At 45.1% G+C, this 23,297-nt stretch overlaps 1 protein-coding gene across 1 annotated transcript in view; it reads right to left on the minus strand.

Annotated features, from left to right (window-relative positions):
- LOC144724423 (hemicentin-1-like) overlaps positions 1-23,297 on the minus strand; it is a 262,312-nt gene that overhangs the window by 125,530 nt on the left and 113,485 nt on the right. Inside the window, exons 17-21 of the mRNA XM_078603538.1 lie at positions 21,265-21,462; positions 12,687-12,782; positions 10,445-10,572; positions 2,867-3,002; positions 845-957 (exon numbers count right to left, since the gene is read on the minus strand). Of these exons, the coding sequence (XP_078459664.1) occupies positions 845-957; positions 2,867-3,002; positions 10,445-10,572; positions 12,687-12,782; positions 21,265-21,462 (671 nt within the window). The remainder of the gene's footprint in view (positions 1-844; positions 958-2,866; positions 3,003-10,444; positions 10,573-12,686; positions 12,783-21,264; positions 21,463-23,297) is intronic.

Here is a 23,297-nt window from a genome sequence, read left to right on the forward strand (position 1 = left end):
CGCCACACCTCTCCTGTGCCATCTCGCGCTAAGCCCCTCTCGCTCTCTCTTTAGCCCTACGCTTTAACAGCCAGGGACTCGGCCAAATGGCGTTTCATTGTGAATTGCAGATCTTTTTTGATATATATATATAAACATTCATATTGTCATTCAAGAACGAAGACTACAAAGCGGTTTTCGATAAGGGGGGAAAAAACACAGCAGGTAACATGTAACAAACGCGGCGTGATGCACCCTCTAAATTAGGGATCGATGGAGGTCGTCCGGGCATGAATTGCATCTCTAAAGAAGGAATATAAACGCCTGAGCATCATGGGAATGGATGACGGTGATGAGGCTGCTCCTCTCTGGCTCCGCCCCACCACCTACCCCCTGCATCACTCTCGACTGAACCCCCTACCCTCCTCGAATTTGATGATGATTAGTAATTAAAATGATGATCGGTGATGGTTGATAGTGATAATAATGATCATTATTGATGGATGATCGTGATTAATTATGACTTTAACAAAAGAACCAAAGAGAATGGATTCCTGCAGTCACGAAAGCTTCAAATCAAGATTGGTCATGATAACATTTGTTATTTTGAATTATGTCGGTGTTGATAGTCGTGCCATGTATTAATCGGCTTCGACATTGACAGTGCTTGATGGTGACAATAATGATATTAAAAAATGTGATTATAAATGTGAACAATTCAAATGTAATGAATATAACGATGATTAGTAGTGGGTGAGTGATGATGATGATGATGACGACGATGTCGATGATGGCGATGGTGACATCTAAGAGCAGAATTTCCGCACCGTGTGAAATAGACCACATTGTCACCGCTGATGCCCACCTTGGTCCAGCTGATGGTCGGCTTGGGAACTCCGTCGGCCTTGCAGGGTAGGGTGATGGAGACGCCCTCCACGGTGCTCGCGATGGGCGAAGCCGGCTGGATACTCGGCATGACTGAAACAAAACAGGTCGCGGCCCTATTCAATGCCCTCTTCCGCTGAGCCACCCGGCCAGCCGTAGAGCGAGCGGCTCGCGACTGGAAGGTTGCCAGTTTGAAATATTGGTCGGGGGTTAACTCAGCCCATCATCACGCTGGGGTCGATAAAATACCTACCACTTTGTGCATTGTCCTATGGATGACCTGTTCCCAGCACAGGAATGAGGACTTTACACCGCTGGCTCAGGGCAGTAAACAAGATTTGAGTGCTGCCGCAGTGCTTATTTGAGCAGGAAATCACTTTGACTTAACTAGTCACTAAGTTAACATTGGACTCGTCACTAAGTTAAATCAAGTGATTCGTTCAGTCCATTGAAACCTCCTTTGCCAGTAACAAAATATGATAATTGTTTTTTTACCCTTTTATCTGGCAACAAAACTGACACTTTTTTTTACAAAGAGTCATGTTTGCATTGACCACAATACCTGCGGTCAGAACGCATTAAAAAAACACAACTCTGATAATGTATGCACTGTCCTTGGAATTGATTGGTGATTGAAAAAAGGTGTCAGTTTTGTTTCCAGATAAAAGGGTAAAAAAACAATTATCTGATTCGTTCTGTGTTTATTATGGGTGTAACCATGCGATGATTAACATCGAATAACATTGACTCTTTAGATGAAGCTATAAGTTATGAATCACGTGCATAATAATTGTCAATGTTTTATTGATCTGTATATGTTATATGTAATAGGTTCCTGTGATCACTATCAGCCACTAACTATATTTGCCATATTTATTTTAAAAAATCATCAATAAACTAACATGAATCGCAAACCCAAGTTTTACAGGATACATTCTCTGAGATGCATCTTCAATTTGCACGGGTGGCAGGGATACTTCTGAGTCTTATTACAGATTAGTTGGTATCTTAAGACGTAATGTTAAGCAGTTCCACATTTTCTGTTAACAAAGTCACATCATCTGTGATCAAAACGTCAATATTCAGTTATCCGATTAATTTGCATAATACTAACAATAATAATGCCAATTATCTACCTAGGAAAGTCCCAACATCCTCGTCCTGCATTGGAATGTTTGACCACAGAACTCAGAGGACAACAATGCATACAACGGAACAAAAATAAACGCTCAAAAGGTTCGCACAGATGGTTTTACAAACACACTTTGCTGTTAGCTGCACATCACTGAGTAACTTTGTCACCCCAGTGAGCTTTCGGTGCATTGCAAATCTGAACCCACGCTTTGCACAAAGCACACTCACACCAATGCACACGCAGTCCCTTTGACTTACACACTCATATATAGGGGTCACTACCAGGGCCCAGGTAGAGGTGTTTTCACAAACACCCTCTCATACACAAATCACCTCAAACATCCACTGTATAAATTTCGATTTAAAGCTTTCGTGACTGCAGGGATTCATATTATTGGTTCTTTCGGTAAAGTTACGTAGAAGGGAAATAATAAAATAATAAAATTACAACTTTACCAAAAGAACCAAGAATATCCTCTGTATATTTACATACCACTCTCACTTGTTCGTGAGGATGTGTTCATGAGGATGATGACGTGTCTGTGAACACTGATGACGACACGTTCGTGACAACGTTTTATATTTATATCAGTCTGCACTCGAGCTTTCAATTCGTGCCGCTCTTCCCGAGCTATAATTCGCGTCGGTACGGCCGATAAATATCTTAAAGGCAATAACATTTTAAATCTCATTAAAATGTTTTGTGTACAAGCGCTTCGGTAAGCTTTGCGAATCTCCCTTTTTATAAGCGAATACCGATCGATCGATCGACACGAATCCACGAGACCTTGCCTCCGCCACCGCGCCGGATCGACGGCGCCAGCGCCACCACCCGGCGCTGCTCAGACGGCGCCGCGGCCGCCCTCACCGTGCACATTGACGGCGACGGATTTGTTGAAGGAGCCGGCCACGTTGGTGGCCATGCACACGTACTCGCCGGCGTCCCTGAGGCTCGTGCCCTCCACGTGCAAGCTCCCGTCGGCCCGCACCTTCTCCGGGGCGTACTGAGACACACGGTGGCGGGGAGGGGGGAGAGGGGGTGGGGTGCCCGCACGCGCATGATGTTAAAATCGAGCCGTGGCTTACAGGTCACAGCGCTATCGCGCCTGGTACCAACTGAGTTCCTGGGTTGGAATCCAGTCATGTGTGTTTAAACCGGGTTGTCGTGTGTAGTGAGTTGATGGTTTTAGTCCAGTCACCAATGACTCGCATCGACTTTGGTTCTGTTCTATGAGTTCAGCAGACTCAGATCTCCTTTGCATCCCCAGAAGTACATGGGCAATCTCTGGGCCTTCCCTTCCATCGCCTCTAGACTGTGGAATACTCTGCCGAAGGCCGTCGGGGAGTCTGGTTTGGCTGGGATCTGCAAGTCCTTCCGCCTGCAACATTTGTCCTTCAGAAAGCGTTTCCGATTTTAACTCAAAGCCACTTCTTACCCAACCCCCTCCACCACCATTGTCATGATTATTATTAGGAAGCTACTGGAACTATCCACTTTTAAATTCAGATTGAAAAGTAATTTCTTTAGAACTGCTTTTCGTGTTTAGTTTGTTGTCCTTCCTTCGCATCACTGATTAGCACGGTTGGCTACGTATGGTGCGAAATAAGTTCAACATACATACGTGATTTTTAGTGCCATGAGAGTTTAGAAAGTTGCTTTATAAGATGTAGGAATGATTATTACTTAAATTGACTCAATTCCAGCTCTGAAAATTAAATAGTAATTTTTACTGTTACGTGACGTATATTACTCTCTCATGCAGAGCGGGTCGGAAAGTGTTTCACTCTGCTGTGTGTGGGTCAGATGAAACTTGAAGGGATTTTAGGGCTAACTCCGTGATATCTCCATTTGTTGGCTGTAATCTCACGCAAATATGTGAACTGCTCTGTAAATAAATAGATGTAAATCATGCTATGTCTCTTGAAATGATTCCAAAAGTACAATGGGGAAAAAAATTGGGGGGGAAATGTCAAACAAATAAAAAAATCCATGCCATATCTATGGACAGCCACAAGTCTGAAAGGACTTTTAATGCCTGCCCCTGTCATTGAGTCAACATCACAATGTACGTCTGTGTGTATGTTGAACTTATTTCGCACCGTACGTAGCCAACCGTGGTAATCGGAGGTGCGATGAGCGGATGCCAATTTCAGCCACACTGGTTACATTTTACTAACACAAATATCAAGTTATAATTCTGGGGAGTGGAAATTGACGATGACGATATTGACAATTTATAATGAAGCTAACATTCATTTAAAAAGAGAAACCCCTTCAAGTTAACTAATAACTTGTGTCCTTGCTTCCTTTGCCTGTAAGATCGGCACTTCACCAGAATTGATTCAACCTCGCCTGACTCTTGCTGATGAGACACTGTGTGTCAAAACCAGTCCGGAGTTTGCTCGTATTGAATCAATACTGCTGGATTTATGTACTCCCAGATGGTTGTCTCCTTATTTATTTTGTAACTTGTGTGTTTTGTGCGTGAATTTTTAGTTCTAAGACTGTTAATAATCGTGTCTTATCTAGTGATATACGCAGCCCTGAGAATCAGGCTTATATATATTTTAGTGGCCTGATGAGGGCATTTAAAATGATTTCCAACATCAACGTCAGTACCTATATTTCTTTCCAGATTGCTGCTCAAATACATTTATTTCTTTATACTGTAATCACAAATATAGGTCAGGGCATTTCCTCCAAAGCATGAAAACAAATTTACAACCCGAACACTATGAGAGGCACTGTATATTTATGGGAACTTTTCATTCGTATTTATATTGGTTAAAAAAGTTCAACACAAACTTCCGCACGTAATGGTCCCCTTAAATTCAAAACAAAGTTTAAAATATATATGCGTGTGTGGTTCCATAAATTTTGGTAAAGCGAAACAACAAAACGGTTATGTTTGAACGTTATATATGCATTAAATATTTGACCAGCTTGAAAATAAACACATTACATCACGTCTGAGGGAAAAAATAAATGACTTTGTCCCTCATAAACATTTTATAATTAAACAGTCGAATGATGGATTGTAGAAAAACCCGAGTTGCTAAAGTTTAAAGATCTGTTGGTAAATGAACACATTAGATAAAATAACTATACATCCCCTTTTACATTTTCCTTCCAAAATTCTGTCATTTACATGCTTTATTTAATTCGTTTCTCGACTTACACCACATGTACAGCAATGTTTTAATCATTTAAAAAAATACAACAAAATCAAAAGTTACATGCAATAATAACTATATATATTTTCAAGTTCTTACATGCCTTCAACAAATAATATATTTATACAAAAAACAACCAAGGGGTTTACAAAATAAAAAGATCAAAGGTGTAAGCAGTGATAAATAGCAACGGTGAAAATTCCACATTTCTGTGGCAGGGGAAAGTCCTTCTTCATTCTAACTGCCCACAAACTGGTGCCACTTTATTCATGCTACCAAATTCCAACCCCAGCCGTTTGAACTGGAAGTCAACAAGTTCATGCATACAAAGGCCCCCCGTATAGCCTTTAACATACTGTAGGGGCAAGTGCTGTTAGCGAGCACCTATTAAGGCCAGCAGCTGGGCCAGCACCATGCTCGGCTACCTTTGTCTCCCTAGTGGCGATGTTTACACATTGCACCTGGTACTCGAAGCTGAGTCGACCTAGGGGAGGCCCAGGACCGGTTCAGATAATCGTCACCGGCGTTGGCCGTGAGCGGGAATCGATCTTGGGTCACCAGGTTCATAGCGCAGCGCGCTAACCGCTACACTACCACTCCTCACCATACACGTGCAGAGACACACGTACACGCACACATATACGTGCGCATTCATACACACACACGCACGCACTAACTCGCACCACCCATAAGCGCATATAAATGGGATTAGCATGAACCTCATTAAAGGACAAGCTCGGCAAAAAAAAAATGAAATCGCGCCTGTGAGTGCAAAAGCTGGCCTGTCGTGCAGAACATAAACAAAGCATTCCATCACGCCGAGCAGCTGGGGTGCACATGTGGACCGCTTCAGCCCTGCCTGCTCCGTGTGCCCGGCATGCAATGGTCGCCCCCCGCAGAAATCCGAACGATAACCCGCCGCTCCGCCTGACGTGCGTGTCACGCGCGGGGTCTTCGGCTCGCGTGGGAGTTCATTTCGACGTCCACCCCGGGGGTTTCATTGCCGTTAGTGACGCAGCCCATCCGGATGGATCACAAATGCGAAGCACGTCGGGGGGGACGGTGATGCGTCGGCATAATATTCATATGCACGAATACAAGAGTGGGTTAATGGCATTACAGAGCGTCCAGCACGTGGTACTTCACTAGTTTCTGGTGACTCCTGGGAGGGACGAGTCACTGATTATTTAGGCCCCCCTACTACTGTGGGTAATAATGTGGTAGAGTGTATGAACCACGACGCAACCTCTCCTCAGATGTGTGTCTTGTGTGTGTGTGTACAACGACTAAAAATAAAGATCTCCTAAACATACTATTGGAGCAAGTGCTGTTCGCCAGAACCTATGAAGGCCGGCACGGCATTCGAGGGAGTGAGTGGCCAGCACTACGCTCGGCCGCCTTTGTCTCCCCAGTGCTGATATTTTACACACCGCACCAGGTACTCATTTGAGGCTTAGTCGACCTAGGGGAGGCCTTGGAGCGGTTCAGATCATTGTGTCTGGTGTTGGCTGTGAGCGGGAATCGAACCTGGATGGCCAGGTTCGTAGCACAGCGCGCAAACCTCTACACCACCGCTCGTGTCTGTGTACACACACACACAATATGGTTGATTCGTGATTGTAAGGTACGAGTTGGAATCCAGGTGAGAGTTACTTCAGTCCAACGTTCCTTTGGGTTGATAAAATAAGAACCACTTTGCCGGAATTCAACAGTGGTCATCCGATCAAAAGATCAACCCCACCATGGGAATGTGGAATTTCCACCACCGGATCATAAGAAACATCCCATCGTTCATCTGAGTAACGTGCCATTTTAAATTGGGACTTATCCCTACATTTTGCAACAGTATTGACCCATAAGAAACTGACATGTGATATCGGAATCAGAATAGTTATTTATACTGGAGGAATCCGATGAGCTATAAAGCTCGTTTTCAGAGATGTCCAGTCGGGGTGGGTAAGAACGTTACATATAAGCACATCCATAAGCAGCCTTAAAACAACACAGCCCTTGACGAGCGTGGAAGGTTTCTCGATAACCCAGCGACATTGAGAAAAGTGGGGCAAATGCTGGCATTTCTTTTCACGCCCCTGCGCCGTGTCTATTTGTGCACACAGCTGTTGAAACTTGGAAAGATGCACGGAGCGCAAGAGTCTCGCCAAAACCAAAGGCTGCCATTGATTTCCCACAGGAGCGATGGGTGTTGAAGTGCGTGAAAAGAAAAGAAACGCTCTATATGGAAAGGGCAGCGATGCAGCTTGATAAGACATGGTTCAGGAATAATGTTGTGGCCAACGTTTTGTAACTTTGAAAGCCGTACACAAGGACCGACTTGGAGCAAATGTTTAGCTGAAAGGCAGAGGGAGAGCGCCTTCTTGCCTCCCTGTATCATCGAAGAAGGCAGCAATTGAAAGATGGACCCTTGAAGGATGCCAAGCAAAAGCCATTCTCCAAAATATCCTGTGGTTCAGTTGCGGTCGGGAATTTTGAAGCAACGCATAGTTCGCTCTGTCTCTAGATACTTAAATCGTTCTTAGGACGTGGTTAAACACAATACATATATACGACCCTTAGCTAGAAAAACAAATGGAATATGTAGTTTGTTTAATACTATTTCATCCATTCACCACTAAAGTCTCATTCACCAAGGAAAACAGTGGACTGGTTTCAACCTCACTAAATCTTATCGGCGGTATAAATAATGTAATGCACGGCACTTTGATCTTTCCACTGCTGGATGAAGGCCTGCCATGCCTCTCGGTCATGGGGGGGTTGTTTTACCAAACCTCACCGTGCTGGCCAGCGCGGGGTGTGGTGAAGTGGGTGGCAGAGACCAGTTCAGATGTTGCTTGCTACTGGTGTTCACCATAGCCGGGAGCGGAACTCGGGTCGCCGGGTTCATAACATTAAATTAGATTATTAAAAAGAAAAGTTAATTTTACCAGGTAAGGCCCACCAGGTAAGGTCCACTGGGCCTTACCTGGTATTTTTTTTAAGATACAGTAAAACCTTGGATTGCGAGCATAATTCGTTCTGGAAACGTGTTTGTAATCCAAAGCACTCGTATATCAGTTGTGATCACGTGGCATTCGGCAGACAAAGCGTATACACGTACTACTCGTATTGCAAGACCTCGCTCGTTTATCAAATTAATATTTATTAAAACATTTTGCTCGTCTTGCAAAACACTCGCAGACCAAGTTACTCGCAATCAAAGGTTTTACTGTAATCTAATCTAGTGTTATGAACCCAGAAGCGACCTGGCCACAAATTATGGGTCAACAAAGTGGCTTAATATGTGGAAATTTGAAGCAACCAAATTACCTAAACGCGTGATGTTTATTCTAAATCTGGAGGGAAAAACTGGAGGACTCGGAGAAAAATCCATGCAACCACGAGGACAACATGCAAACGACAAATACATAGGTGCCAGTCGGGATCGAACCCACGACCTCCTACATACCAGGCGAAGGAGATAATATCGCCCCAACACAATGCACTACCCACTGTGACACCACTCTAGGTGTGTAACTTGTTAACTCAGTGTTACTGATACCATGGGCAAGAGTCAATCCACTGACAATGTGCAGCAAAAAGAAATGGCACTGTGTGTATACAAATGTTGATAACGTTGTTCAATGACGAGCCTCCCAGCCACTGCTGACTTCCAACCCAAGTGTTGCTCTTTCCAACTTCAGAGGGGCCCATCTAGGAGCTGATAAATAAACGCAACCACACGAGTCTGTTTCAAAAAGGAACGGGTGCGTAAACACGCATAAACAGGTCCACCCGGCCAAAATGAATTGTGCACCACAGTGTTTTTCCATCAGCATAAAAAGAGAACAAACCAGCAATGTGAATTAAAAAGTGCAAACCAGTCCAATGCACGTCGACTTGAACAAATGCTGCTGGAAAACATTGGTCATGCCATTTAGTTGATAAAATAAAAGGTTATTTGCGTGTTTTTATATTACCGATTTATGTTATTTATGCACCACAATCGACCAGGATGATGGCATCATGATTTTAGTTTGGAGCCAAGATAATCTTAACTGGGGATTTGAACTCAAACTTCTGAACTCACGATCTCACGAACAGGGTAATGGGTTTTTTGCTTTGATTGTTTTCAATTTATTTTTAATTGTTAATTAAAATAAAATTGTACTATATTTTTATTTTTTATTGTGTGTTTTTTGCTTTTATTATTTGCTATTTTTTTTACGATTTTTATTTGATATTTTTATTTAATTTTATTATTATTTTTTGTTTCTATCTATGTGACTTAACCGAAAGAACCAAGAAAAGGGTAATGCTGTTCGTCCACCCAACCCCCATCCAGGCCGTTCATTTTTGGCACGTGTCATGACGGGTACTGCAAGATCCGACCGTGTCCGCCCGGTGCTCGCTGAGCTGCATTGGCTTCCAGTTGCCGAACAAATACATTATAAGGTCGCACTCATTAAAAACAAAGTGCCGTCCACAAATGAACCACAATACCTTGCTGATCTCGTCAAGGAGCATAAACCACCGTCACGCAAACTCCGGTCATCCTTGCAGCGGCTTTTGGCTAATTACCGAACAAAGACGGTCACCGCATCGCGCGCTTTTAGATGAGCTTCCGCGACCATCTGGAATGCTCTTCCTTCCGATATTAGGAAGCCACTGGAGCTATGCACATTTACATTTAAATTGAAAACTCATTTCTTTAGAAATGCTTTTTGTGTTTAGTTTGTTTTCCTTCCCCCCTGCACCTACGATTAGCACGGTTGGCTATGTACGGTGGAAAAGAAGTTCAACATACATATATACAGTTTAACACTTGGGTTTCCGCGACCAATATTATCCATAATAAAAGTTTATTTTAGTTAGATTACGTAAATATACATATTCATATTAACTGTGAATAACCCAATCAATACGAGGTTCTGCGTATTCTCAGATTAAAGTTATCCATTGTAATTTATATGAACACATTAACCCCCTTCTGATAGGCTCACAGTGATGACATCACCTTTACTCTATTTAAGGTCGAAACAAGAATACTTCTTCACAATTCTGCCAAATCGCCCAAATGAAGCTAGTTGTAATCACCACGTTTTGTTTACGTGAGAAACCTTACTAATTGGCTGTCGGGTGGTGGCCTGCTTTTTACAACACATTTCTATTTACATGATCTAACATGAAAAAAAACCCTTTATTATGGAGACAAAACTACACACGTACGTTCAACACGCGCCAAGTGAACGTGCAACGGTCGGCTCCGGTCACGTACCACGTTTCCATTTTTGAACCACGTGCGCTTGGGCAGCGGGTTTCCGGAGAGGAAGACGCAGGGCAGGGTGAGCAGCTGCCCTTCCAGCACGTTCACCACCGGCGGGCTCACAGCAATCACGGGAGACACTGGCACACACGGGCAAGGGATAATCGCCGTCGGTGACGATCGAGAGCACGTTTGGTGACCGCGCCGCTCTCGCACGGCGCGACGCAGCCGCCGCCGCCGCGGGAGTATCCCGCGTTCGGTTGATGTGTGCAGTCTGCCGGTTGGTTTGGGGTCGATGTTGCTGTCCGGTTTCACCCAACGAACTAGATTTGCAAGGGATTTTCCCGGAAAATGACCAAACTTGGACCGTGAAGCAGGCACACACCGCCCACTCCTTTGCGGATGACGTCACGGGATCTTTAATGTCTGCTGTGAAGCAGACGGCGTTTTTATTTTTTTTCCGGTTAAAAGATCTGCAGTGTTCTGTGCTCGGTCTGTTACCCACAACCCCGATTAGCACGGTTGGCGACGTATGGTGTGAAAGAAGTTCAACATCATACATGCATATCTATTTTGTTCAAAAATTCTACTTTCTGACAATGACACGATTCTCTATACCCCAGGATCTTCATAATATAATGCACTACTAGAGTTAAAATGTAACTCCACCTGATTGCAAAAACAAGACACGATGTGTGACCGTGATGAGCCCCAACTCTACGAAAGCTCTCGGTCACTGCACTCTCTCCATAACCGCTCTCTGCAGCCACAACTATTGAAAACGTTTCCTCTTGGCATCTGGCAATTCTCATTTCAACACCAAACTTCAAATTTAAATCCTAACAAAAAGAAAGTGAAGAATAACGATAGGGAATTGTATTTGATATCAACCGCCTTTATGTCTATCCTAGACTATGCTTACAACATGTACAGTACAAATTAACCTCTAAAACAACTTAGGATTTGCTAAATCCTTTCTTTGACCTCGCCTTACGCTTTATCTTACAAACCAACTCCTCTACTCATCACTGCAATCATTTATCCAAGACCCGGTTGTCAGCCTCATTCAACTCGGAGGGAGATTCACTGGGCCGAGTTCCTCTTTCATGCAACACATTAATTCAATCCTAGATTTGAAGCTTTCGTGACTGCAAGGAATCATATTCTTAGGTTTTTTCGGTAAAGTCACGTAGGTAAAACATCAAAATTAATGAAAATAAAATAAAACAAAAATCACGACGTTTCGGAGGCAACACAAGTCTCCGTCATCAGGTGGGACCGTCACAGCCAGATTAGCTGCATCAAGTGAGGCAATGATTCAAGATGTAATCCCTTATAAGCAAGTTGGAGGGGGGAGGAGAGGGGGGAGCTCATCATAATGTGGTAGCCAATGAATGGAACGTATCGGGAGGGAGGGGGGGGCGGGAGGGGGGGGGGCAAAAAAATGGACGACGGCTTGGACGCGGTTGCTGCACACGCCAACACAATGGACAGAGAGGGGGAGGGGAGGTCTGATACACATGATAGAACAAAGGAACGAAAATGCCCATGTTTATACCAATGCTGGCTGAACAATGAAGAGAGTACTGTTAAAAAATAACTGGGGATGTTAACACTCGGTAAAGTAAAGTAAAATAGTGCCTGTCAGATAAGATGGTCCAAAAAAGTGTAATTAAGTCTTTTTTGCGTGGTTGATAACATCAAAGGTTTGTACACGAAGCCATACAAATATACAAACACGGACATAATTTCAACCGTGATGATGGGTACAAACTTAGTAATCATTGCCCCTCCCCCTCCCGCCCCCCTCCCTCCCGATACGTTCCATTCATTGGCTACCACATTCTGATGAGCTCCCCCCCCCTCAACTTGCTTTTAAGGGATTACATCTTGAATCATTGCCTCACTTGATGCAGCTAATTCGGCTGTGACGGTCCCACCTGATGATGGAGACTTGTGTTGCCTCCGAAACGTCGTGATTTTTGTTTTATTTTATTTTATTTTCATTAATTTTGATGTTTTACCTACGTGACTTTACCGAAAAAACCTAAGAATATAACTCAATCCCCTTTCCTATGCAACGTGCACATTCCTCTGACTGCCGCTCGATGGGCCAAGTCCTGACCATCGACTATCGTCCCTTCCGGCGATGGTGCCTTATCATTGTCGCGAAGTACATTCACGTCTAGAACCCTCCCACGTCGCGGGTCCTAAAGCAAACCGTGTCGGTGTGTATATGCGCATGCACACTCACCCATGCCCGTAATGGTGAGGTAAGCTTGAGCCTCAAGTTTTCCGAACTGATTCTCCACCTCGCACACGTACAGACCTTCGTCGTCCACCCAGGCACCTGCACGCAAAGTTGTGAACGACAGTGGCGGCACAAGCACGCAGTGAAACACGGAGGAACGATTCACCATTGATTGTTGGGTTATAGCGAAATCTGCGTCATCGGAAACTCTCCACCACCCGACACAGCCGGCCTTGTCGCCTCTCTCCCGCTGTGATCGTAACGAGATAAAATTAGTTTTTAGTTTGTTGTCCTTTCTCCGTACCTACAATTAGCACGGTTGGCTACGTACGGTGTGAAAGAAGTTCAACATACATAACAAAGATAAATAAACGCGCCGGCTAAAAAAAATATTTTGGGACGACTGATGTCATTCTGCGCTGTGTCCTTGTCCGCTTCCGCATCGCGCAAGCTGGTTGAGATGACTGAACACAGTGAGCGGGTAGCGTGACAGAAAACACTTTATTCAAAAGTGCTCTTCTGGGTATCGCTCGCATCTTTGCAACGGTGACCAACAGACACCCCGCATCAGGCCACACTCCACAGACCACTGGCGCTGCCCAATACCCCAGTCGTCAGTTGACCCAGCACTCGCACAAGCGTTTAATGTGCCGGTCATTATTGCTTCACCTCACCAACAGGTGGAAGTTCAGCGTTCCTATGATGGCGGCCGCTTTTCCAAAGGATGATATGTTAATATATATATCAATACCGTGCACCGCATGTAAATCTTTATTTTGAGTGAGGCCCATTTAGCTTTCAGTTATTTTTTTCAATGGCAACGAAATAATCGGGAGGACATGAGTGGTAGCGCCGCGGTGGTTACGGGACTGCACTACGGACCCAGTGACCCGGATTTGAGTCCCAGCCACAGCTAACAACAGTGGCGAGTGATAGATCTGAATGGGTCGAGTAAGCAGCATGGTGAAGTATGGTCAAGCAACCTCCACAACAAACACAGCGTGGGGAGACCTTCATCAGCAGTGGACTGACAACTGTACATATTATTACTATTATATAAACATTAAAGATAATGGATGAAATATCATTTGTTGTCAGTTCATGCACATTTGCTATATTATGTTTAAAATATTATTTAACCGCAATCCAAACATATAAATGTAACGGTGCTGCCCTGAAATTGCTTGCTCATGCCACTGCAGGTGGGTCTCCACGAGAGGAAGCCCTCTAAGAGCCCCTCTTGCGGATACTTTGGCTTTCTCGACCGCACACTGGCCAGGTGTTGGAAGAGGTGAGAGTGCCCACACTTTACCCCACCGCATGCGGTACCCACTGATCGACTAACTGCGATGAACCCATTCACACTGTTAGATGGACAGAGGCGAGAAGAGGAGGGGAAGGCATTCGAACAAACTTGCCCCATTGCTCTGAATCGAAGTGGCAACCTTGGGATTGCAAGGCCATTGTGCTCACCATGAAACCAAGGCACCATCCATTCTATATATAGTATGTACAGTATATATACAGTGTATTTAGAAAGACTGTTGGAAAAAAGTATTGCTATTAAGGCACAAAAGCAAACTGTGTGGTTATTACAACATTGACTTATGCGTACCTGTCAACCCCTTATGAGTGCCCGACCTTGTTACAGGCCAATTCAGACCTTATTGGTCACCCCTTGCCCCTTATAAATCTCAATGTTCATCCTACAAAGTCCCATCACGAGGGAGAAACACAAAAAAATAGACACGTTTTTTTAATTCAATTTCCCTGTTCAAGAATACAGGTAAACCGTATGGGTTGACAGGTATGCTTATGTCTCCGCCGTGTTGATGTTAGCTACACACAAACTAATGTTTAATGGTGACGTTTGGTTTTATATATCGCGACGTTCATGCAAAACGCATCTCACAATCTCTGGGGAACAACAGACAAGTCAGAAGGCAGCCAGGCGACGAGCCAGCGCGACCAACACTTGCCCAAGTTCTGCGATCCTCGATATGTTAAGGTGCTTTCAGCCAATTATGAGCATTCATGCACTTGAGAGGAAACCAGATGTCCCAGGGGCAAACCCATGTGTGCGAGGTGCCAACAGCACTCTATTCCACACAGAAGGGACAGATGGTAATTGTCCGCACTACTGCTGTACCACTTTCTCATGGGGAGCCAGAGTACGATGCCTCGACACCCCGGGAGTTTCGCAACATTTTTGCGTGATCCACCAATCCCTCGCCTCCACAGTGCTGGCCACCACCGCCCGACTCCTCATTATATAATGAGTCAACCTAGGGGAGGCCCACATCAGGATGAATATAATTTGCCACAGATTGATGTGCATCATGGCCAGAAACCGAAACAAATTAATTGGGATCGTAACATTCTGCACCAACCACTGCCCCAGCTCTCCATAAATGTACACGCACAAATATAAAGATCCCCTATGTAGCCTACAGAGACTGTTGGGGGCAAGTGTCGTGAGCGAGCACCTATTAGAGTGCACAAAGAAGTGGCGTGGCAGCATCACGCCCAGCCGTCTTTGTCTCCCCAGTGATGTTTGCACAGATGTTCACACTTTGTATTAATTAATTTCAGGTTGTGTTTAACTAGCGGAGGTCAACGTCACCCAACGTCCAATATCCGCGCATGGGAATGGGACCGCGGTCATCGGGCCCATAGTAGAGTGCGCTGCTAACCACTACACCACCTGCACACACGCGCGCACACATATGTTTAACGATGTTGACTCAACTTTCAGTGAACGTTTTATTAGGCTTTTTTTTCTCCTCCCTCCCCCAACCACCCCAACTCTCTCTATAAACACCACCACACGTTTTTTTCTCTCTCCGCAATAATTCGTGCTTCTGCCGACTCAGTTTGTGCCGTGAATGCTGCTACTGTAATCCAAACGGCCCCGGCTAGCCGATCGCCAGATGTTTCCACCCGGGATCCCGTACATGCGCCGGGCTCAGCGGTCCCACTGCGTCGACGCGGCGGGGGCCCCCGCGGCCTCCATCAAGTGGCTCCCAGGGACCCACTCCCTTGTAACGGTGGCGGCACGGCACGGCGGGCTCAGGGTGGGCTTGCAGCTGCGAGCGGTTACGACGGTTCTCTCAACGGGGTGGCCAGTTTGCCGCACATATATATTTTTTATCTTTACCAGGTAAGGCCCGCTGAGCTACATAACTCTTTTTCAGAAACGACCTGGCCACAAATGTACGTATGTTGAACTTCGTTTTGCACCATGCGTAGCCTACCGTGCTCAGCGGAGGTGCGGGATAGCCCAATGAAGTGGCTTATCACGTGGAAATTTAGAGCAGCCAAATAATCTGAGTGCAAGCTGATTCTAAATGTGGAGGGAAAAACCGGAGAACCAGGAGAAAAATCCACGCAACCACGGGGAGAGAGACATGCAAACTCGAAATATACAACGGGCGTCAGGATCCGGATCGAGATCAAACTCACGACCTCCTGTATACCAGGCGAGGTATACAGGTGGTGCCATGCTGTCGCTCACCCAGGTGTCCCGTCTTGGACTTGTCAGAGAAAATTCCAGCGGTGTGTTTGCATGTTCATGCACAATGGGATGCATGATTTTCCTCTGCTGGGTGAAAATGTATTAACATTTCCACAGCCAAACTAGCACCGGTTGGCGATCGTCTATGTTGGTGGTTTGGAGCCTCTGGTGGAAATTCCAAATTACTATGGCAATGGCCAGTCTCTTCATAGGATGATCAATATTGACGTTCCACAAAGCGGTACCTATTTTATTGACCTCAAAAGGCTGGAGGATTGAGTTTACCCCTGACCACGATTTAAACGCAAGGCAATAATTAATTTAGCATTCATAATAATTACACATTTACTCAAATATATAAGCCATCTAATCATGATAACACTAAGCATTTAATTAAACGTATCTCCCTAAGTATCATTAAGTATCAAGACTTTTCAGGTGGGTCTTGCAATGGGATATTGGGCCAATTCCTTTTGCCAGTGTTAATGAGAATGCCCAGTTGAAAGTAATTTCACTGTGACGGTGCGGTGTTACTCTCAATGCTTCTAACTAATGCCAGAGAGTCAGGAACACACACACATATATAAAACAAAGTCAACACGTTCTTAAATAGTATTTAAGTTTTTTTGTGCTTGTGCACCCCTGGCAATGCAACAGCACCACCAAATCATGTGTTGATGGTTCAACACATGACAGGTGCAGGTGGACACAGGCGGATGCTGAGACTTTTTTTTGGCTGTTTCCAATACGAGCCCAAATCTGCACTCAAGAAAGTGAACTCAGACGTACACAATGGGTTTTGTGTGAGGCTAATGTGTTGATGTACCATTGGGATGCATATTCCTGGTGTTTCCAAGCCACTGCTGCCACCAAAGACAAAGATCCACCGTACAGGCTGAACAGACTTTTGGGGCAAGTGCTGTGAGCGAATGCCTGTGAAGGCCAGCACGGCCCATTAGTTGGTGGGTGGCCAGCGCCACACCCAGCCGTCTTTGTCTCCCGAGTGGTGATGTTTACACATCACACCAGGTACTCTTCAACTCCCCGCGTGAGATGCGGTGACGAGTTACCCACCCCCTTGGCCGCGGTGTTTCTCCACTGAGTGGAGACCCTTTATAACCTTTTAAAATATTTTTCCCCGTACTAAATCAGAATCTGAATATGTACTCAAACTGGAGGAATCCGATGAGCCATGAAGCTCTTTTCCGCAGATGTCCGGTAAATCATTCTAAGAGTGAAACGGCACAATGCTCATACTCTAAGGTTTTTTCGGTAAAGTCACGTAGGTAAAAAATAAAATTAAAAGTTAATAAAAGTAATAATGGAAATAAAATAAATTTTAGCTGTGACGGTCCCACCTGATGACGGAGACTTGTGTTGCCTCCGAAACGTCGTGATGTATTATTTTATTTTATTTCCATTATTACTTTTATTAACTTTTAATTTTATTTTTTACCTACGTGACTTTACCGAAAAAACCTAAGAGTATGAATCCTTGCAGTCACGAAAACTTCACATCTGGCACAATGCTCGTATTTTAATAAAGCCAATAACATGGGGGGGGGGGGGGGGGGGGGCTCCAGTATATTGTTCATCCCTCTGATACTTTTCAATTAGGGGGCAATAGCACCCCCCCCCCCTCACCTGTGGTGCTGGCCCCCTGCCTCTGTGCCGTGGTGCCAGTGCTCACCGCCTGGGCCACGTTCCCTGCCTCGATGGGCTTGAGCCGTTTGTTGCCGTTCTTGTTGCCCGCACAGCCTCTGCCTTCAGCAAAACACCCCGCCCCCCCCACCCACTTTGTACAACCGCTTGGCTTGGCAAGTAGCGGCGCTCCTTCCAAAATAATCCCTCTTGGTGAAAGATAATTAATAGGAGATGTTGCGGTGACATCTCAAAAAGGCCCTTTGTTCCTCAGTCTGGATTAATCGCTTCATGTCGGCAAGATCTTTACAAATGAGACAACTAAGAATGCTTAAAACAAATGAGAAAAAATGTAATAGAACAGAAAATGTGTTACATATTAATAATAACCTTCAGTTTGTGCCAGTGCATATTGCTCTACTCGTATATATTGCTGCCGAGTGTTGTTTTATTGTTTATTAATGTTAATAATAATTAAAAAATACACGTGTAAGGCGCAGTTCATCCGTAGATCCCAATGCGCCCATTGGCTTGTATACTTTTTGATCATCAAGACTTAAGTTACACAGTTCACTATTTACAATGTTGTTAATGCTCATACACATAACCATCACTACAGACTTAAACGGACCTCCAATGTATACTACCGCAGTCTCATCAGCACCGACCGCCTCTGGGTCGTCCCTTTGCTCGATTCATTTGTTCATTCCATGCATTTTTTGAGTAAAAACTTGCCACCCACTAAAGAGGACATCGACATACTTTACAGTCCTACCTATAAAATCAAGACATTAAAAAAAATCAAAATAAAGAGGACATACTCAAGGAAAATCTAAAAGGAAAAAAATGAGGTCTCGCAGAGTTTTTCCTGAACTGTTCGTTGCTTGGGAGCCAATCTGAATGCCGGTGGAAGAGGGTTCCACATCTTCGGCGCCACACTCGAGAAGGCCCTACTGCCACCCAGCATAGGGCCACTCCCTTGCCCGTCTCGATGACCTGCCCTCCTCCACCCTGCCCACGTGTCACACCCATCACAACAACTTTCCCGCCACATGTTCTCTTCCACAAAACCTTCAATTTACATTCAAAGGCCCACGGTATAATTCTTAAAGTGCAGCTCACACACTCGTGCAGTAAAATACTCTTCCCTCAAACCCCTACACTTTAAAAGCGACATCGTAATCTTGCCCCGCTAATACAGTAAGTATCTTGAGCTCATTTTCACAAGAGGTAATTGACCAAATCCACGCGCCATAAAAGCATGCATTTTTGTTAAAGAGAGGACCTAGAAAGAGAATGCTTATCATTAAAACATCAAGAGGTTAGTTATGTTCTTGCAGGTATGGTCACATGTTTAGCAGTTCTAAGCCCATGTCGTGGTCTTCTGGCCACGAGAGGGCTTCTGGATAAAGAGGTTGGTTAAAAAAAAGTAGGAACAGGGTTTGTTTTACTTTACCTACGGAAGGCCTGAAATGTCAAGTTCTGCCTTTCCTTCGGTGACTGTCAAATATAGGTTTAAAATTAGTTTTTTAAACATCCATTCGTTGTGTACATTTTAGAAAGCTGTAACTTTATACGTGTATAATAATGTAAAGTTCTTTGTCGATCCACTGCCGGATGAAGGACTCCACAGGCCGTATCTGTCATTGGGGTTTGTTTTGACCACATGTCACCATGCTGCTTGGTGACGGAGGGCGCAGGGACCGGTTCAGATATTCACTGTGCCACCGCTGTGAAATGAGTACACTGACCCTTTCCAGGAGTCTCAGAGGGTGTTAACATCTGCGTGAGTCCGATAAAGGCAGCTGTTCCCCGGTTCTCAGACATTACTCCGAGGACAGCGCGAATTTATGAATAATCCAACTCAGCATTTCAATAATTTGTGCAACTGGGCTTATTTTTTCGATGAGGTTTTTATTTCTTCCACCTGCCGGTGGTGGTGCATTCCTTTGATTGGCTTGATGAATGCCTCGCCTGGAGGAACAATGCAGACACTGGCAGATTCCTATTTTAATGCACAGGAGTGGCATGGTAATGGGAAATCACTGTTCTAATGAGCTCAAATTGCACGCACATGTCGGAACTCAAAGGAAACCTACGGAGGCAAATTCACACACACACACACAAAGTTGGTATGGAAATGAATGATCCCCTAAATAGTGACGGAGGCACGGGGATTTGCATACGTTTTTTTTGTTACTCTGAATGATTTAGTCCAGATTTGTGTTTCGTTTCACGTTTTTCTTTGTATTCTGAAGACCAATAGACACACTACATAGATACCACATTGTATATACAACCCCGTGAACTGTATCTATAACCACATACGAAATCCATATATATGCCAAGGAGATAAAAAAAAAATCACCCCTGTTTTGCATGTTTTCATCTGTTTAAAATCATATTGATGTAAGTGTAGTTAGTGAGCACCTGTCCAGGTTAGCATGGCACATGAGGGACTGATGTGGCTAGTAAAATGCCTAGTGACCTTCGTTATTTAAGAATTTACATTCATCGAGAGGATACGATGAAGAAATGAATGATACAAATGATCATTTTACATTACATTTAAGTACCGCTCAAGAGATTACATTACGTTACTTAAAAAAATAATCAGTAATCAGAGGCTGATTGCTTATCGCCCTTCCAACAAACACAAAGACCTCTGAATCAACTTATTAGATTTTAAGATCAAGTGCTGTTCTTAAGAACCTATGAAGGCTGGCGTGGCTGTGGTGGATAACATCACAGCACGTGTACCAGGCTAGGTACACGTTGAGAACATGTGAAGTCTCGAAGGCTCGCCGCCAGGAGGTCACAAAACAAAAATAGGTGTCGTGGGTTAAATAACTGAGATGACTGGCAGTTGCACCACCCGTGCTGCCCACTGCACCAACTCGCTGCACTGCGCCAACTCGAGCCGACTGGCACTCTAATTGTTGTTCTGAGCGTCGCACATCCACCCTCCACTGGTGCCAGTCATCGGCAAGCCCACTCTGTTCTCAGCTGCAGGCCAAGTCGGCACGCACACGGATAGTCGGACACGCACGCACACAAAGACAAAGATCCCCCCCCATATAGCCTTAACAGACTGTTGAGGCAAGTGCTGTTAGCGAGCACCTATGAAGGATGGCAGAGTACACGAGAGGGTGGCTGGCCAGCACCACGCCCGACCGCCTTTGTCTCCCCAGTGGCGATGTTTACACACCACCCCAGGTACTAATTTCAGGCTGAGTCGACCTAGGGGAGGCCCAGCACCGGTTCAGATAACAGTCACCGGTGCTGGCCATAAGCGGGAATCGAACTCAGGTCGCTGGGTTCGTTGTGTAGCGTGCTAACCACTGCACTACCGATCCCCACACGCACATACGCACGCACGCACACACGCGTACACACACACACGTGTACACACACGCTCGTGCCCACCCGCAATGTAGAGGCTGCCGTCCTGCAGCTGGGACGTGGCGCCCGGCGCCCGCGGGTCACGTGACGTCAGGCTGCGACCGTCCGCTCGCTGCCACGTTACACGTGGCTCCGGGTAGCCGAACGCCAGGCATGGCAGCGTCACGTTGAGCCCAATCTCCACGGTGGTATCCGACGGAGCCTGGGAGAACACCGGCCCAGCTGTTCGGGGAGGAGACCGGTAGGGTTCACACATGCGGGATGTGAGTCCATCATGCAGCGCACGCCCTTGAGACCTGTTGATCATCATCGTCGTCGTCGTCATCGTCGTGTTCTAAACACAGGGGTTTCATAGCCGATATTATGATTCATACTTGATTGTTGAGTTCGGCTACGTAATCATCGAATCAAGTATGTGTCGTGAAACCCTCCATCACCCGACAGGCAGACAAATTAAATCGTCAAGTGTACGAGCGTTTGACAAGGCAAATAGTTACATGTCAGCCCACCTGCTTCCATCTCCATCTCTTCTCCCTCACCTATCCCACTGCTACTCCCTGTCCCCGCCCCCCAGCTCTAACCAGGCTTACCCCCTCTCACTAGCCCAACCCCTATCACTACCTCAACGCCTCTTCAATCACTCCCGCCAGTTCTCCTAACACCGTAACTTTACCACCAATTTTAATAACGACTCCACTCTCTATCTCAACCAACATCATCTTATGCATAATTGTATGATTGCTGCAAAGTGCCTTGGAATAAGATGCTATGTAAATCTACATAAGCTAGGACAACATTCTCACAACCGCGTTTAGCAATAGAAACAACGATTAGTGTGTAAATACGCCAAACATCATCATCGAGGTCTTGAATGGAAATCAAGAAAGTGAGATTTACCATGTCGCATCTCACGTCCTGGTGTCTCTTGCTAAATTTGTTCGTGAGAACTTTTTCTTGAACTTACCGGTGTGCTGAAACATATCATGGGCTCATGAAATCGCTTGCGTGTGACATTTTTTTTTGTTTAGCCTCGTCGGGGTGGTGGAGGGGTTCTCACCACGCACACACACACACAATTTGGTCAGATCATTGCATAGCCTGACCCACAAATCAATGATATGTCGTCAATATCGTCGATGCAATCATCGTCGTTGTAAAGAATAATCTCAACCTGTAACTGCGCTGCACAGTATTAGCTCACTCTCGAAGAGAGAGAAGGGCCCAGAGGCGCATTGTCATCACATGGAGATGTAAACATCAGGTGCATGGAACTCTCATGAGCAGGGCAATGAGGTTCCTGAAGGGAATCGGTACAGCAGAGTGTAGGCTGTGGCCTTCTCTGTACGTATTTGACAGGGTTATTTCCTCGTATGCGTGGGTTGTCTCTGGGAAATTCAAATTCCTTCTGCATGCAACGTTAAACAGGAGGACCTTTCTGCATAACAAGATTGTGGCTCACTGAAATTTAATTACGTGATTAGACTCATTATTTAGACAAGAAATAAAAACCCTCGTGTTTCCTTCCTAAAACAAATGCGAGGTGGCGCTTGGTTCTCAAGGAGCTTCCTGAGCGAGTGCTGAGAATTTCGCATTCCCATGGTAGAGGCCCAGTCTTCTCCACAGGACAATCAACAAGGTGGTTATACAAGTTATTCGTTAAACGTAATAGAGCCCTCAGAAAACAAGAGTCGAATAAAACGGAATGTATCAAAAAAGTAAGACGTGAATACATCAAGTACAATTTCGGGGGGTTTGTTTTCTTCAGTTTCAGAGCACTAGTTGACTGGCTCCTGAGTGCAGTTATTGCAAAGCTGAGCATTCGCCATGGCTTCGGGGTTTGATGCGTCCACCCAAGAGGGTCATTAAAGGCGATGGGCTTCCCACTGATACTCCGTTGCCTCCAAAGGGTCCATCTTCCACAACGCATTATTTAAAATGTATTTTAATCTGCCACTAATATATGGCCCTTCCCTGTACTGAAGCGAAGCACCATCTGTCCTGGCAGTCGACGGCAAGATTTCCATAGTCCCAAGATACGATTCTTTCGGGTGCAGAGA

The sequence above is a fragment of the Lampetra planeri genome, chromosome 20 (assembly GCF_965212315.1).
Source record: "Lampetra planeri chromosome 20, kcLamPlan1.2.h2, whole genome shotgun sequence".
Taxonomy (NCBI): domain Eukaryota; kingdom Metazoa; phylum Chordata; class Hyperoartia; order Petromyzontiformes; family Petromyzontidae; genus Lampetra; species Lampetra planeri.